This window comes from Brachionichthys hirsutus, unplaced genomic scaffold (genome assembly GCF_040956055.1).
Source record: "Brachionichthys hirsutus isolate HB-005 unplaced genomic scaffold, CSIRO-AGI_Bhir_v1 contig_456, whole genome shotgun sequence".
In the NCBI taxonomy this organism is placed as follows: Eukaryota; Metazoa; Chordata; class Actinopteri; order Lophiiformes; family Brachionichthyidae; genus Brachionichthys; species Brachionichthys hirsutus.
The window spans coordinates 573-16,719 of record NW_027180642.1 but is presented as its reverse complement, the minus strand read 5'-3'; the positions used below and the strand labels follow the sequence as shown (position 1 = coordinate 16,719).

The following is a 16,147-nucleotide window of genomic DNA, read 5'->3' as shown; positions in this document are numbered from 1 at the left end:
CCATGTTGGAAGGAAACATTTCATTCACAGCAATGCCTGCGCACTTATAGGATCCTTTGGATCGGTTTGGAAGTCGGACCGAGAGACTCTTCTCTGGGGAAACCTGGGATTAAAAAAAGAACAATGTCCCTCAAATACAGCCAGCGGTCTCTTATAGTGTTGTCTTTCTTTGGGATTTTATCGGCCATCATGTCCGTTTTATCGGTCGTTTTGATTTTCCAGCTCCACTCTGTGAGGGAGTCTCCCTCCTCCTCCTCCACCTCCGCGGTCCTCCCCGCGCACGTCTGGGCCGTCCTGCTGCCCGTCTCCACGGTGCTCTCGGTCCTTTCCCTCACCCTCCAGCTCAGCTCCGTGGTGGTGTGTCTCCTCCACAGCTACATCTCAACAGAAGTCTGCAGAGGAGCGCAGGACACTGAGAGGTATTTGTCCTGCGTGCGTGCGTGCGTGCGCGGCAGCTCCAGCTCCGGCTCGTCACTTGTTCCAGTTAGTTCTGATCACATTAGTTAATTACCTGCATTTTCATGACAATGACCTTTATGTTAAATAGAAATGACAATATTAGACCAACAAAAAAAGTTATGAACAAAACACAACTCTTACTGTTGCAATATATTGATCTGTTTTACTTGTGTATTGAATGACCAGGCAAACACAGACTCCTGTAGTGATACAATTATACACCCTCTAGTTAATGGTGACATGGAACTTTATTATTTTCAACACAATGATGGGAGGATGTTATTTAATTTTTTTTTTGTAGCTGTAGACTGTAGTACAGGTTTAGGAGGTGACCGTGAAATACAACCTCAATAATAATGCAGATTTATTGCTGTCATAAATATTACTGAACTATGGCACTCTGCATGTTATTTCCCACAGCACTGATGATGTGAGTTAAAAATTAACATCTAATTCAGCCTGAGGCAACACAAACGTCTTTCTCTTTTTTCTTTCTCCTGGTTGATTACTTTTAAGTTTCATTAAAAGAAAACATTGTTTCAGAGACCGAAAAGTGCATTCCTCATGAGTCAGAGTGCAGAGGCCCACACTGCAATGTTGTTGGTTGACCCCCACCACCTCTCAGCTCTTATGAATCCCACCTAAACAATAGGCTTCCTCTCATTATGCAACCCTCACACAGCCTCGAGCTGGCCCTTTCCCACGTCGGTCTACCAATCGACCCCAGACCTCCCTACTGGTAGAGTGAAAATGAGCATTATAATGAGCTTTACAAATACAAGCATTCAATGCACCTGAATACAATAACCTTGTAACTTAAGCAGCTTTATTTGTCATTATGTATATTATCTCAAAGTCACCAATGAAATATTTTAGGACTGACAGTGACGATATAGGAATCAGATGGGAAACGGAAAAAAGCACCTAGAGTATCCTAATTTGGATCGCAGAAATAAAAAGGTACAATTAGTTGAAATGAAAGAAAAGGGTCAACACAGACACTATGCTCATGCTTTATATTGACTGATGAGAGTTACATTAGCAGTGTTAAAGTGTAAACTGGCATGACATTGAATACATGACATTTATTTCTGCAGAGCAGACAGGTTCCTGTTGGATAGCAGAGCTGTACGACATGTGGCTATCGGACTGTTCTGCCTGGGCGTCTCTGTCTACCTGGCAGGTAAGAAGAAAAGCAACACAAGGTTCTTATTTTGTAGAATTCACGATTTCAAGATCAGTCGAGTGCAGATATTAGATCCTGAAATGCAGGTTAGAGCTCCGCACCTGTTATTGACTACTGCTGTTTTCCTTGTCCATTAAGGTTTTTGAATTCGCATGCAGTGTACTTTTTTTTTTCTATTCTCTAAAAAAACCTTAAAAACATGAAAGCTAGTGTCAAATGCGGGCGGTGCAGTGGATTTCCGAGAGCTGAGACCAAAGTAGCTCTCTCTCCAATCTGTGCAGCGAGTCCAAGAGAACAATGCATTCTTTGAACAGATTCCATGACTTGAGCGTTTTTAATGCTGGACCTGGCAGCGCTCTGGTGTGCTGTTCCACTGAGTGGCTTGTGGGGGGCCGCTGGAGGCAGTCACTCCATTGTGATGAGGACGTATCCCCTCATGACCTCACTCCAGTGTTGAAGCATGAGGGTGCAAACGCCACCAGCTCAGGAAGTCACGTCACATCCCAGAGTTGTGCCTCTCTCCTTCTTTTAGCGTGCCCGAGTCCACAGCCTTTTTCCTGGAGATAAACAAAAGACAACTCAGCAGAGAACAGCTGGCCTTTATAAGATATTTAAAGAAAATGTAAAACATTTTTGACAAGCGATTGCTGGGATTAGAAAACATACAGTGAAATGTATTTCTAAAAAGCTAAAATTTCGCATAGCAACAAAACAATACTGATGTTATTTGGGCCATCACAGATAAAAAATACGATATTGTCTGTGTGTTTGTTTCTCTCCCTCGACAGCCATGTCCATCTTTATGCTCCTCGTATCTGAGGTGGAGACAGGCATCGCAAGTGCTTGTGTTCTCTCTTCTGGGATCTTAATCCTATTGGTTGTTGTGATCCACTCTCTGGCCAAAGCCTCGCAGAGTTCAAAGTACTATCACGGTGACCACCTTGACACCCTCTACCAGAATGACCACGGGAGGAGCGGCACGCCTGTATCTCGACCCTGCGAGCTTAAAATTGGTGTGGACAAACCGAGAATGCATCGAAGTCAGTCTCACCTCCAGCATCCGAGCGCCTACCCTCACTATAACCAGTCGAGACGACGAGAGCAAGAAGAGCAATACTCTGCAGCTGGAGCGTCCCTCGCCCACGCTGGTGATAAAGAGGCGTGCAGCAGTGGCGGCAGTTGCCCCCGAATGCACAGGACCCTGTCTACTGAGTCTGGATTATTGCAGGCCCAGGCTACACCCTGGAATGGGGTCAACAATGAGATGAGGAGCGTTCTCGCACGTAAGTCAGGGATTTCCACGAGGGACTCTACGCTCGTGTGACAAAAAGGCTCTGAACTCGGCGTTAAAGGCACCAGTTAGCGGACGGCTAATGCAAGTATCTTAATCAAATCAGAACTGCCCGTTTGTACCTTTCGTTTATCATGGATCATTGCAGAAAACAAAAAAGGCTTTCCCTTTAAACTCCTCCTTTCCCAGCTCAGATATAAAGCAGTTTTAATGCGATTTGAATATATTTAGGACACCTTTTGCATAATTTGTGACATTTTGTGTGAACAAACTTGATTTAAATCTTTACTATACACACCAACATTACCCAAGCACCAGTCTATCAGTTATAGCTTTCATCGGAGTTATGTAAATACTTTATTCTGCATTATATACTGTATGGTGTCTCGCTGCCAAATATTTGTGCCTAATTTGTGGATGCGTTTTATTTTTTTCGTCAAATAAATTAGTTTAGGAAAAACACACTTTGGTTTTGAAGTCAGATGTTGTAAAAGACAAAATTAAAATGTTCCCAAAATCTGTTAACTTTAAATGCAGCTTTGAATCCTGTCTGAAATAATTGCCAGATTTTAATCATTTCTGAAATCGATGTCACAAATGATTTGTCTGATCTCGTACGGAAATGTCTCAAATAAAAAACATTGTCTCATGTACTGCTTTTATTACACATGCCCGGTTTACAGTGTTGACAGAGCGCCGCCTCAATTTGTCTCCGTCTAAAATACTCCCACACAAGATGATTTAGGGCAAGAATTTTTAGCAGCAGCTTGTTCTCTAGATGAATCACGTATTAACGGGGCGCTGTAGTCGTTACCAAAAATACTTCATTAACTTCTATACGGAGAGATGAAATGTTTTAATACTGAAGGTGTTGCATATCCAAATTGCACCAAAGTAGAACATGCTCTACTTTTTGTCCACAAAAGTACATTTTTATTCATGCTTCCTCGAGGAAACTGAAAGCAAAGGGACATGAAGCAGAGAAGAGTGATGGTGTTATCGTATGAGCAGATGAATAATAAAAACATTAATGCCAAAATAAATAAAACAGATGAATTCAGGCATGATACGAATGTTAGCGTGACGTTGTCTAATCTTGCTGTTGCCACATACCTGCGTCCTTGAGAGATGCTGATCTGTTCCTTCATGCTGATGGCTTGACGGAGGAGGTCGTCGATGTTTTTGAAATACACGCTGCTGTTCGTCATGCTCTTCACAGCGCTGGAAACCCCAACAGATCGTTGTATATTTATATGTAGCATTAAAAGTCTTGGCAGTGTGACATTCTGCAAATACAATGCTTCTTCTCACCTGCACGCGTACTCTACAGTGTAGATCGATCCTTGACTCTGCTCCTCCCAGCTTTGCATATCTGTCTGCATGAGAAAGAAAGAAATATGCAATAATCCCATTACATATTCAGGACCAGAGTGGAAAGTAACAACTAGAAAACATACCTCTGCGAACACCACCATCATTCAAATCGAAACAAATACAAAATAGTTTCCAGGCTATGACAAAAGAAACATGTGATTGTGATGTTTCAGGATGGCAGTGCTTCACTTTGCTGCTATGTATCGACCTCACTTACACTGCTGCAAATAAGTATTCTGATCGATCAGAATACTTTAAAATCCAGACTGCTTCACATTCAGGTCAATTACCTTGTGCTGCACAAGTTCAGGCAGAGACCTTCTGACATGTTCCTGCAGTCTGTAGAGAGCCACCGACGGTTCGTTGGCCAGGACGTACATGCTCTCCGTGAATTTATCAGTCACTGCAAAATCAAAAGGACAGTCAAAGTGTAGAATTCATTCGTTCATTCGTGTTAGAAACAGGGCGAAACAACAGAGGGGACATATCGACGGAAACGGAATACGAGCACAACATTGGCTTTACGGTGAGTAACTTGACTGCAGCGTTGCGAGTCACGATGACGTAACTATTTATTTTTATTAAACTAATGTTCACCTCGTTTGACTTTTAGTTGCATCTCCTGGTCCTCCATAACGAAAACTGGATAAACCAAACAAGAAAAAAACCAAAACACAGAGACGTATATCCGCTAGTCTTGGTTTCTTCCGTGTTTTTATTATGTGTCACACGATAATATCCCGGAATGAAACACTGGCTGCCAAAGAAAGGTTCCTCCGTCGCGTATCTGAAACAAAACTGCACGGCGTGACGCCGTCGGAACAAATGTAGTTTTCATCTCTCTTGTTAAAATTATCTATGAATTGAGCTGCTAAAATAACTAAACAGCGATGACCAGGAAGATTCGTCGCGTAATTTGAAATAATGTACTTTCAGTTTTACCAGAAGGAAGTTAACAGAAACCAGGATGTAAAGCGTAAACAGCCCAATTCGCTGCAAAAAAACTTAGTTTTGCTACTTTATTCTGACGTCAATACTTCCTGATTTAGAATGCGATGTCTCGTCCTGGAGTAATCGTGAATGCCGGAGGTGATAAAAAAAAGGTTGCAGATGACCGGAATACTCAGACGCCTCGTTCAGTGTCCAGAAGCAAGAGGTCCAATGGTACCCGTCTTTTTTTTATTTATTCATTATAACAAAAGCTTCATGCCTATGGTTGCCTTTTTTTTTTTTTTTTTTTTTACATTTACACATGCTTTACTGTGTGCCGATTGCAGCCATAAAGTAACGATGTAAACAGTGATCTTGTTTCCACTGACATAGCTGTGGTTCCTCTGACCGGGCCCGGGTCTCCAGAGAACATGGATGCGGACAGAGAGGCTCTGTTAAGTCACTCCGCCACGCTGACCAACAAGCAGCGTGGGAATGAGGTATCAGTGCGCCCCGCAACCTTGGACTGTAAGTAATTGCAAAGATTCTATGGCAACATTTGCTATTATATACTGTGTAATTGTGCATTTAAGGTGTAATCAATCTTTCATTTCCATCAGCTTTGTCTATACACCAGCTGGCAGCTCAAGGTGAGGTTTCACAACTGGCTGCACATCTGAGTAAAGGTGAGGAATCTGGATGTTGTCGTCAGAACCACCAAAATAGTGAAACTCAATGCAACATTTCCCCCCAGCTTTATAAAATAAAATGCAATTCCTGCTGCTGTGATGTTACCGTTTTACTTTGCAGACATTTCGCTGCTCAGCCAACAGGACGATCGGGGCTTCACGCCTTTAATGTGGGCAGCAGCATTTGGAGAGAAAGCAGTGGCGGATTTTCTCTTGGAGAAGGTTAAAATAAGAAACGTGCAGTATATGCTATTGAAGCAAAATGCACCATCTTGCTGATGTCAATGGGATCGTCATTTTAGGGCGCAGACCCCAAAGCCGTGGCACGGGAGCGGGAGAGTGCCTTGACGCTGGCCAGCTCGGGTGGATACGTGGACATCGTCGAGTCTCTCCTCAGACATGGAGTAGACGTGAACAGTTATGACTGGGTGCAGAAAGACTTTCTTGATGTCCAACATGTCATTATAAATCTATGCAAAGCAAAACATTTAGATAAAACATTTAAACATGTGCATTTTTTTTCTTGAAAACTTTATTTTAATGACAGAATGGTGGGACGCCGCTTCTTTATGCTGTTCGGGGGAATCACATCAAATCTGTGGAGGCACTCTTAGGTACGTTACATTTCTATAATGTCGTTCTGATAACTTTGTGAATTCTAGTTGGACGCTTTATTATGTGTCATCAATGTACTCTCTATCGCAGCCAAGGGGGCAGACATGACCATTGAGTCCGACACTGGCTATAGTCCAATGGCGCTGGCTGTTGCTCTTGGACACAAAAAGAGTACGTGCTGTCTTATACATGACGAGTCTGTGAAGGCAAAGGTGGAAATCGTGTTTTGTTCAATGAGCATTTTTCATTTCTTTTGTCTCGTAGTTCAGAAAGTGTTGGAGGACCATATTGTAAAACTCTACAAGCCACCAAAACCACACCAGTCAAAATGAATGGAAGGAAGAAGAGTGTGATGATGAAGACGTGTCGCTATGATAGACTACATAAGGCCTCTGTACAAAGAAGGACCAAGATACAGTTGTTATTTTGTTAATCTTGCTTAGCGGAAAGGCAACAAAAAGGACTTGAAACAAGTTTGAGTAAGAATGTATTGTCATACCATCTTCATCTGGAATGGCACTGGACTCAAAGGCACAAGATAAAAAACCAAAAAAAAAGGACATACTGAAAAGAAGTTCATTGAATCTGCAATTAAAACTCACTTTATGCCAAGAATTCTGGTTGCAGATAATCTAAATTGAGATGGCTTGACAGATCCCTGAATGTGCCGATACCCAAAAAAGGCCCGATTCACATCGGGTTCATGAGGCGGCAGCACAGACGACATGTTTCCCAAGTGCCACCACGCCCTCCTGCATCCTATACTTTTACTCAGGGTCATTTCCTCTCTCACGAGAAGATTAAAAAAAATGGTCATGAGGCTTTATCTCCCAGGACATCCAAGGAATAAATAATAATTCTCCCAAAGAAGTCAGCACTATTCTGAAACAATATTTTTACTTTGTCCACCGCAGGAGCCTCCTGTATGGGAAAGCTGTGGGTGTGGAGTCAAGGACAAGATAAGCAGTTGAAATGGGGGGGGGGGGGGGGGGGGGTATAGGAAAATATTTTCTGATGCTAATTATGAAGCAGGAAACAGTGTGTTCCTACACTGACAGGTGTAGTTTCAGCTGCAATGTAGTAATGTATTGATAATTTTCTTTTTGTATTAAAATTTTGCTAAAACAAACACTTGTCTGGTAAATAGTTTTCTTTATTAAACATTAATAGCAAACAATCTATTCAAAATGTTTAAGGCATAAAAGCTATAAAATATATATTAAAAAAAAGGTCTCTTAATTTAGCTACTCCATTTGTCAATGGATTTAGCAAAACTCCTTTATCAAACGCTGAATAGTAAAACTGAAGGATATTTGTAGAGAGTTGTCGTCTTCTGGGTAAAAACACCCGATCACGGTGAAATCTCCATGCGTCGGGCAACCTGCAGAAAACACAGGCAGTAAATCATTTATCTCGTCAGAGCTCATCGCTGCAACAGGACAAATACAGGTTGGGTGGTTTACAGCTGGGAAATGTAGTCTCTGGGTTTTTACCTTGTAGTCTGCATACTTTTGCTGAGAAGCCTCCCTGGAACTGGACTTTTAACTCCGATACCTTGACAGAATGGGGGAACTCTAGAATCAGCCACTGATGTTCACCCTGTCAAAGATATTAATGTTGATTAACAGTATGCATGTTAAAAGTTTAATTGTAACTGTTAGAGTATGTTTGTTATGCTAACTATTAGCTCCTCAGAGCTGCAACATATTAAAAGAACCGGAAGGAAACAAATATTGAGAAATGTTTTGGAACATTTGGTTGAATTTTGAGATTACATGATGTAAAATGTTAAAATATTTTCTTGCATTTAATTGCAAGACAAAAATAAACAGTAAGAGGATGGATGGAGTTATTATATAGTATAATACAGACTAAATATGTGGTATTGCAGCAGGATCCAGCTGTAGTTCTACCTGGTCGGAGTTCCAGCATGTCTCTTCATTGGGGTCAAACATGTGCTTCTTTCCAAACTGCTTCACATCTCTGTTCAGAACTGAACTCACCCTGAAAATGAACAGAGAAAACCAGAGTTGTAGGTTTGTGTACATCCAATAACCAGATCACACAAGGAACGGCGGGCGAAGCAGTCCTTTCAAATATGGCGGTGAAGTCCGATTTTTAATTATAAGTGAGTAAAAGCATTTTATTGACAGTTCTTTACCTGCTCTGCACGTCACAACAAATCAATGAAGACGCCATGTCGCATGTTTGAACACTGCCGTCAAGCGATCCGGTCAGGAACGACTGTTTACGACAGCGGCTCCTATTGGCGCTGTTCCATTTCTCGCCGCTAGATGGCGATCGAGTGTCGTCAAACTAGTTCCTGCTCATGAAGTCTATATTAATTTAAGGAGTGGACGGCTCCAATCAATATCTGATGGCACGAAACATTAATCATTAAAACCAACCATACTCTTTTTTCTGTGTTTCCGGAAGTGTGGCCACAAAGGTGCTGGTTTTCATCTTGTTTTAGCCCCATGTCTCCAGGAAGGCCAGGGAGATGAGAATCGATTAGGACTTCAGACACTGGGTCCTTCCAGAGGTGAATCGATCAACAAGCCGACTGCATCCTTGAAATAAACCACAATCACAAGAACTGCTCTGAATGTTCCAATCACTGATTTTGTAGACTCACAATAGATCGGATTAAAAAACAAAACAATATAACCACACGTTTTATTTCATTTGTTGCCTCTGCAGTTGTCAAAACGTGTGTGTGTGTGTGAGTGCGTGCGTTTGGTTGATGGATTACTGCAGATGGAGACCTCCTGCTGAGGATTTGTCACAGTGCCCACTCACTGCCGATTATCAACAGGTCTGAAATATAAAACCCGATGAAACCATGTCATTGTGAAAATTGCACGGGAAGCAGGGAGAAAATGATATATTATAGGTTTTAGTGGAACACCCCCTTACCTCTTCCTCAATTGTCTCCAATGGTTCACATGGCAGGCCTTGCAGACGCCTGTCAAGTGCCTGAGATTGAGGACAAACTGTAATTCAAAGCTGTTGTAACATCTGTGCTGTTCCATTTGAGTGAATGGCCATCATATATAATTAGGTCATTCGTAGAGTTGTTAATTAGAAATACTGCATCATAAAAATAATTGGCCGGTGCTCAGATGCTGGCCTTTAGCCATTTTGGATCTCGACTGGCCAATATACACATGCTGGGTTTCACTGATGAATGCTGAGTTGACATCAGGAGCATAAAAGCTTGTTTGCGAGCTTCATAATGCCTCCGTGTTTGTTTTAACATTGCGGGCTGTAAGTAAAGCCCCCATTGACTGTTTGGTCTCCACTGAGTCATTGAGTGGTTAATGCACTCAATCCGCAGTTTGGGAATTCAGGCCCTTTCAAAGCAGAATTTGAATAATCTAAAATAGGGGAAATCCCAATACATAAGATCAGTTACCTATCATAGGTAATATACAGTATGGATGACCCGCAAAGACTCACCTTAAAACTCATGTTTTCTTGGAAACGGCAAAATAATGTTATTAAAAATCTAAAATAACAAATGAAACAGCTACTTATTTGTTAATATGCATAAAGCTTAGCTATCATATTTGAATTTTCTGAGATATACTCCAGACAAAAAATTATTAATGGTGGCTTACCAATGGACAATTTGAAGACTACAGCACTGTGACATGAATGAATGAATGAATCTCTCCAACATCTGTCAGCAGCAGAAATAGTTGAAAATGCTGAGCTATGCATGCCAGGCCAGTAGTTGGCAGTGTAACGCCCCAGAGTGACACTGTGCGTTCTGTCCCAGTATGGATGTTAGGCTGGAAATGTGACAGCCACTCTTGAAGTGGGGCCTTGCTTTCACAGAGAACTTGCATTTTGGTGTTTTACACAGCCAATGTAATGGTGGCCTTTTCAAAACAGCACATCCTGGAACGTATGCGATTTCAGGCCCCTCCTGTTAACCCATCTGCAGAAAGGAGTTTGCTATTTTATGCAGAACCATCCTCTTTTATTGGCCTCTTGGGTTGGGGGCTGTTGTTCTGATATGCAGGTATGTTAAAGTCTGATTCCTCCAAATGTTATTAATTAATTTAACGGTGTTGGCACTTGTGATTCTGTACATTTATGACAGATTTTAAAAAGGCTGTTTTGGCTGTAGCCTGGACGATTGACTGTATCAGCAGTTTCTCATTTGTCTTATTAGAATTAAATAATTAACAAATTAAATCTCTGCAGTTTACTTCCAGCATTCCTCTTCAGACTCGGCAACAGAATCGGGGTCATTGCTGACAGATATATTGCTCATTTTCAGTCATCATGATAGTTTGTTCTCCTTCAAAGACACACATCGGTGTTAAAAATCACTACCAGCTACTTGCGTCTCCGTCGCTGCACTTTCAGTGAGGATCTTCTTTCATTATTCACAGCTGAAGTAAGAAAATCCACTTGTATATCTTCTGTGATTCTACATTGAGATAAACAATTAGGATTTACAGCTCATCAAATGCTCTGTTAATTGGCATAGCAGAGACATTTTTGGAATAGACACAATTGTGAATGATTTCTGAACAACTTATCAAAATTTAGAGCGTGACTGGAGACGATGGCGATAAACAGCTGCTGTGCTGTGTCATCTGTAAAGCTTGTATGGGTGGGTTGGCTGCATTGAGAGGTAAATAAGCAGATGCCACAGGCGATAAAAGAGTAACTATGTTCTGTTTCAGTGTTTATGGGCTCTGGGCCGTAGTGCAGATTGTCTTAGTGAGTCTGGTGATTAATGTATGTGTTGCTGTCAGTGGAGGGACACAGCTCTGCAGCGCATGAAGCTGTCCCCTTGTCATCCACATAACAAACCGACCGCTCTGGCTCTCCATCAACTCTTCGTTGAAGTCTGATTTGATGAAGAAAAAGTCCTCCAGGAAAGCCGAAACTATAGGAATCAAATGGTAGAAAAATAGCAGGATTCTTCACTGAGGCTGAAGAAAGTTCAAATGAAACTACTTAAGTCTAATTATTGCAAGTTTTTCTCATTATATGTGTTAATTCGAGCCAAATTAGAAGTTCATGATGGCTGTATTTAGTGATTTAACGCAAGCTCGGCCGCCCCAAGCCACAGACGCTTCCGCTGTAATTGGGTAGAGTATGTTGGAAATGACAGTGACATGACGCCGCTTGGTGGTTGTGCCTTACGTTTCCTACTAATTTTAATGAATCAGGAAATGGGCTGAAACGCAAGGCACATCTGTCGGATGCTGCAGCAATTAACGCAGGATCTTGGGTCGCGATGCTGTTTTCTGGCCGAGCTCCGAGCTCATCTGCATGATGAAATGTTCTGCTCCAGTTTAAAGTGAGGTTCTGTAATTAAATCATTGAAAAGCAGCGCATTTGCACAATATGCTGTGTTGCAATAATTTCAAAGTGCAATCACTTCTAATTCGTTCGCTTACAAAGAGGGAGCGTCGTGTTTGATTCATTGTTTGTGAACACAGAGAGAGAGAGTTCACTTTCCTCATCGTGTTGAGACAGGAACATTTAAATTACTGTTATATCGATGGCGGACTGGAGGATAATGCAACTCTGGCGTCACCCAAGCGCATTGCCCAACCTGGCAGAATGAGGAGATAATAAACGGCATTGTACATGTGGACACAGACGATGAAAGGTGACCATCAGAATAGACACAAACATTCACAAATGCTTCAATTATTCTGAGCTTGTTTGCTCAAGCGTGATTTCATATTACTTGTGCAAGCTGAAGTCAGTAGTTTTTAATGCAGGGGTGTAGCTCCTACCATATTGTGTAGCTGAACATGCCATTTAAGAAAGGCAATTGTTTTGCTCCCAGAGGCTTTGCATCCCTCCCTCGCTGTGTGCAGCGTCGTGATGCGCAGGATTCATGGAGTGTGGCTTCTTCCACTTCATGCTCCAGCAGACAGAATCCCTGCTTGCTCATGATGTGGCCGGTGGCCCGCAGGACATGCCTCACTTACCCCTCTCAGCTTGCAGACTCACCGCCGCAAACCGCATGCCCGTCCCCTGATATCTGAGCGACGACCCTGCGGTACCGGCTGGAACAATAGTGGTCTCCGCTGGCGAAGAGAAACGAGAGCTGAAGTAATCTGCGTCTGGAATGTATGTTCCTTTATTTTCTTGGTCCGTCCTGTAAACTTGTAATTTCATTGTGAGGTGGACATGCCTTTTGCTCTCTGAACAAATTACACCTGCCTCTTTTCACCTCTTCAGCGCTTAACGTCCAGATGAGGATGAGCACAAATCTTCTCATTCAGTCTTCCTGTAGGCTTGCCCGGCTGCGTGCACGCTCCCACCTCCCATCTCCTTGTCTCACGTTATTCCCAGCAACACACCTTGTGAACCCTCACCTTTTCCCCCACTCAGTCTGGTCAAAAACCAATTGAGTGTCCTTCTGAATTGACTCGAGTGGCCGAAACAAGAGGCAGACCATTTGCATTTCAATGCATTTACAAACGCATTTGTGTCCTTCTCCCTTGATGCTGGCCTCCTTCTCATGAGTACACTGCCCACCGCAGGAGACAAACGCACCAGACAGGTGCCATACTGCTCAGAATTACAATTTGCCTTTTGGAAATCAGCCTCTGGCTCCATTGTGTTCCCTGAAATTGAGTTAACCCATCAGCAGACACTCAACAACTCCCTTTTGTCGCTTCCTGCCACCCCCCTCTCTCTCTGCCTCCTTTAGTGTTAAAGATAGCAGGAGGAGAGCGTTTCCATTTGAAGACGCTCACAAAAGGAGCCCGTTTTTAAATTAGAAAAGCGTTGCATATTTCTGGAAAGCGTTTGTGAGATGTGTGTCATTAAATTTGTAACAAAACCAGAGTCAAGTGACTTGGCAACAGGATTAAATTTCATGTTCAGAAATCTCATCACTGCTATAAATATATGACACCAAATAGACACATGGGGCTGGGAGAAACCAGCCGCCCGTCGACAATAAAACAGCAAATCACTCCACTGTTGAAGTCCTTAATGTCTGCCACTGTTGCGTAACTAAGAGGGCATCCCACGGCCTCGTCCCAATGTAGCCACTCAGCATGAACGTCTCCAATAGAGCTGATGAGCAGCAGCTGCAAGGAGCATGCAGAGATGTGCTAGATGGTTAAAGCAGACAGTCCTTGACTCCTCGGTCAAGGATAATTTACTCCCGTGTCAAAAGGTAAATGAGTTATCCATCAGCAGAAGTGTTTAGCGGCTCCATTTATCTCATGTCCTTCTGCTTATCAGAGATTCACCGTCTTGCGCAGGCGGCAGCAGCAAGGATTCCGTTAATGATGGTAAGGAATGCAGCCAGTTCATCACAGGACGTCAGCTCTCACACCTCGGGGACGATTTGGTGCGGTCAACTCAGCTAAGCTGCATGTTTTTTGACTGTGGGAGGAAGCTGGGGTACTCGGAGGAAACCCATGCAAGCAATGGGAGACCGTGCCGGCTGCATTCCAAACAGCTATGGTTGGACTTTCTCACTCGGGTAGCGGCGCTCTTCACTCCACCACCAATTACTTCAGCTCATCTGCAACCTTGTTTTGTGTCTCATTACCAAACAATGAAAGGAAAGCGCACAGCAGACCGTTAATATGGCCATTAGATGCCACATTAAAAGGCTTTGTGTTTCTATTTTTAAAGACAGTTCAGGTAGTTTTACTGCAATTTGTTGCTGTCAGTCATTAGAAGGCAGAACAGAGAGTTTATTCTGAGTGTTTAATCTTTGATGATACAAGTTCACACCTCATTTACACGTAATGGAGTTACAAATGGGCTTTGTGATCGTGCCGAAAAGGATATTCGTGGGGATTCAGTAAATTTGCTGCTATAGAAAATGTTCACTGAAGGGCTTTTTTTTTTAATCCTGATGTGAGAAAACGCTTGTCTCTATTTTGACATTGATTTATATTTTGGACTGGTTTTGTGATAATTCTTAACATCTGAGGTTTGGCTATGCTTGACTGATTTTTGAGTCGTCTTGAATTGAATCTGATGCCTTTATCCAATAATCCCTAATGGCCACTCTTGTTTAACTACCTAATCCCTTTAAGAATAGATTGGGTGAGAAAATGGCTTCTGCAAGAAAGCCACGGCTGAGGCGTCATGACCCGGTTAATGCCCTTGGCCTGCTGGATGCAGCGTAGTCGCTGGGACGGCACACAATGTCCATTAATAAGGTCCTGTCCACCCAGCTACAGCAGCAGAGACCATCGGCACCTATAATAGGCTTGCACCTGCCAAAAAGAGATCTTGATGGACCTCGAGCCTGACTGCCAAGCCCCGCTGAAAAGATGTGTGGCCGGCTGAGTTAGTGAGTGTGACAGCGCGAAGATCCTCCACAGACACACCAACAACTGTAGGCGGCTCTGACTAAAGAGCTTCCACCACGCTGGATCACATCCTGATGTTGTGCCAGTCCGTGAGGAGGAGGATTAATGCTGTAATCAATGCCGGTGGCACACACACACACACACACACACACTAATTACGGACTGTATGAAATACTTTCAGTCGTGTGAGATGAGATATTTCTTCATTTCTGATGCTGGCTTTTGTTACTGATTAAATTAAAGTCATCACTCAAAGTTAATGAGGAACAAAATGCAGGCTGTGATTTCGATACAACACAACCTAAACATAGTGGTGCGCTTTAAGTCCCTCAATCAGCTTAATAATTACCTTTGACCACTCAGCCAACACATTTTTCTAGAATCAGCTCAGAGCTATATATATATATTGTAAATAAGTAGATCATATTTATGCTCAAAAATTTTACATTTGTTCCTATTCATAGAAATTTACAGTGAAATTCAGATCAATACAAGTGATTCTTATTTGGATCTATAATACATGGGAGTCATACCAGTCCTCTCTAAGCCCACATACATGATGGCGTCTCCTGCTAAGCTCTCTTGCATTGCAGCTCACTCCCTAACATTCACTGCTTCGCCATGGCTCTCAGTAGTTTTATCTGATGCCCCCCCCCCCCCCCCCTTCATTCGCTAAGTGGCAACCTGTGTTTGAAGGTTGTTGTATTTCTAAAGTTGCCGTTCGAAATGAAGATGCTTGATTTATATGTGCTGACATCAACAGTGCAAGGACCTGAAAACTGTCTTCTACACTGTGACTGAAATCAAACATGGAGCGAGGAGTGAGTGTAACTTTCAGCATTGTGTGTCTGCTTGCGTGCGGGCTCCCTGTGCTCTGCTCTTAATCCAGTCGGCTGTGCGTTTCCAAACATACTGCCGAAATGTTGTTCATCCTGCATCCTGTGCTGTTGTGCTCGAGCTGCTCAATGAATTTCAAAGTATTTGTTTGATTTTTGCATTGCATTTTTATACTTTTTATAAATGGTTGCTATTTTATTGCTTCATAACAGACTAGCCTGTTGCACATTAAAGAAGCACATCACCGGTATTTTCTTTCATGTCTAACCGGACTGACGGGATGGTCTTAAACGTTCTCCCTCGGTATGTTTCACGGTGAATGCTGCGTGTTGGCTGAGCTCTGGCCGTCTCCTGTAATCCAACATTATTACTCGGCTTGTCTCCCACACTATTGTCTTCTTCTGTCCTCTCCCAGGCACATTTTCAAAACTGGATAATTGTA

General features: G+C 42.7%; 4 protein-coding genes across 5 annotated transcripts; 2 read left to right on the top strand and 2 right to left on the bottom strand.

Annotated features, from left to right (window-relative positions):
• The first annotated feature begins 123 nt into the window (after window positions 1-123).
• LOC137916308 (transmembrane protein 221-like) lies at window positions 124-2,969 on the top strand. The gene is made up of 3 exons (XM_068759351.1): window positions 124-419; window positions 1,557-1,642; window positions 2,434-2,969. The coding sequence occupies exons 1-3, from the start codon at window positions 124-126 to the stop codon at window positions 2,967-2,969; spliced, it is 918 nt and encodes a 305-aa protein (XP_068615452.1).
• On the bottom strand, window positions 1,323-5,037 carry LOC137916310 (BLOC-1-related complex subunit 8). Of its 2 annotated transcripts, none has more exons than XM_068759352.1 (5): window positions 4,908-5,037; window positions 4,601-4,713; window positions 4,248-4,312; window positions 4,050-4,157; window positions 1,323-2,202 (listed from the first exon to the last, which is right to left on the bottom strand). In XM_068759352.1, exons 1-5 carry the CDS (start codon window positions 4,942-4,944, stop codon window positions 2,142-2,144), a joined length of 384 nt encoding a protein of 127 aa, XP_068615453.1. In that variant the 5' UTR covers window positions 4,945-5,037; the 3' UTR covers window positions 1,323-2,141. The 2 variants fall into 2 exon arrangements, with proteins under 2 accessions (XP_068615453.1, XP_068615454.1); XM_068759353.1 differs by lacking the exon at window positions 1,323-2,202 and adding an exon at window positions 3,595-3,892.
• Window positions 5,038-5,365: 328 nt separating this feature from the next.
• Window positions 5,366-6,876, top strand: LOC137916312 (DNA-binding protein RFXANK-like). The gene is made up of 8 exons (XM_068759356.1): window positions 5,366-5,480; window positions 5,634-5,768; window positions 5,861-5,926; window positions 6,051-6,151; window positions 6,232-6,357; window positions 6,477-6,543; window positions 6,635-6,715; window positions 6,809-6,876. The coding sequence occupies exons 1-8, from the start codon at window positions 5,366-5,368 to the stop codon at window positions 6,874-6,876; spliced, it is 759 nt and encodes a 252-aa protein (XP_068615457.1).
• A 137-nt stretch (window positions 6,877-7,013) lies between these two features.
• LOC137916313 (nuclear receptor 2C2-associated protein-like) lies at window positions 7,014-8,749 on the bottom strand. The gene is made up of 5 exons (XM_068759357.1): window positions 8,706-8,749; window positions 8,458-8,548; window positions 8,038-8,143; window positions 7,858-7,925; window positions 7,014-7,480 (listed from the first exon to the last, which is right to left on the bottom strand). Exons 1-5 carry the CDS (start codon window positions 8,741-8,743, stop codon window positions 7,358-7,360), a joined length of 426 nt encoding a protein of 141 aa, XP_068615458.1. The 5' UTR covers window positions 8,744-8,749; the 3' UTR covers window positions 7,014-7,357.
• Between the last annotated feature and the right edge of the window lie 7,398 nt (window positions 8,750-16,147).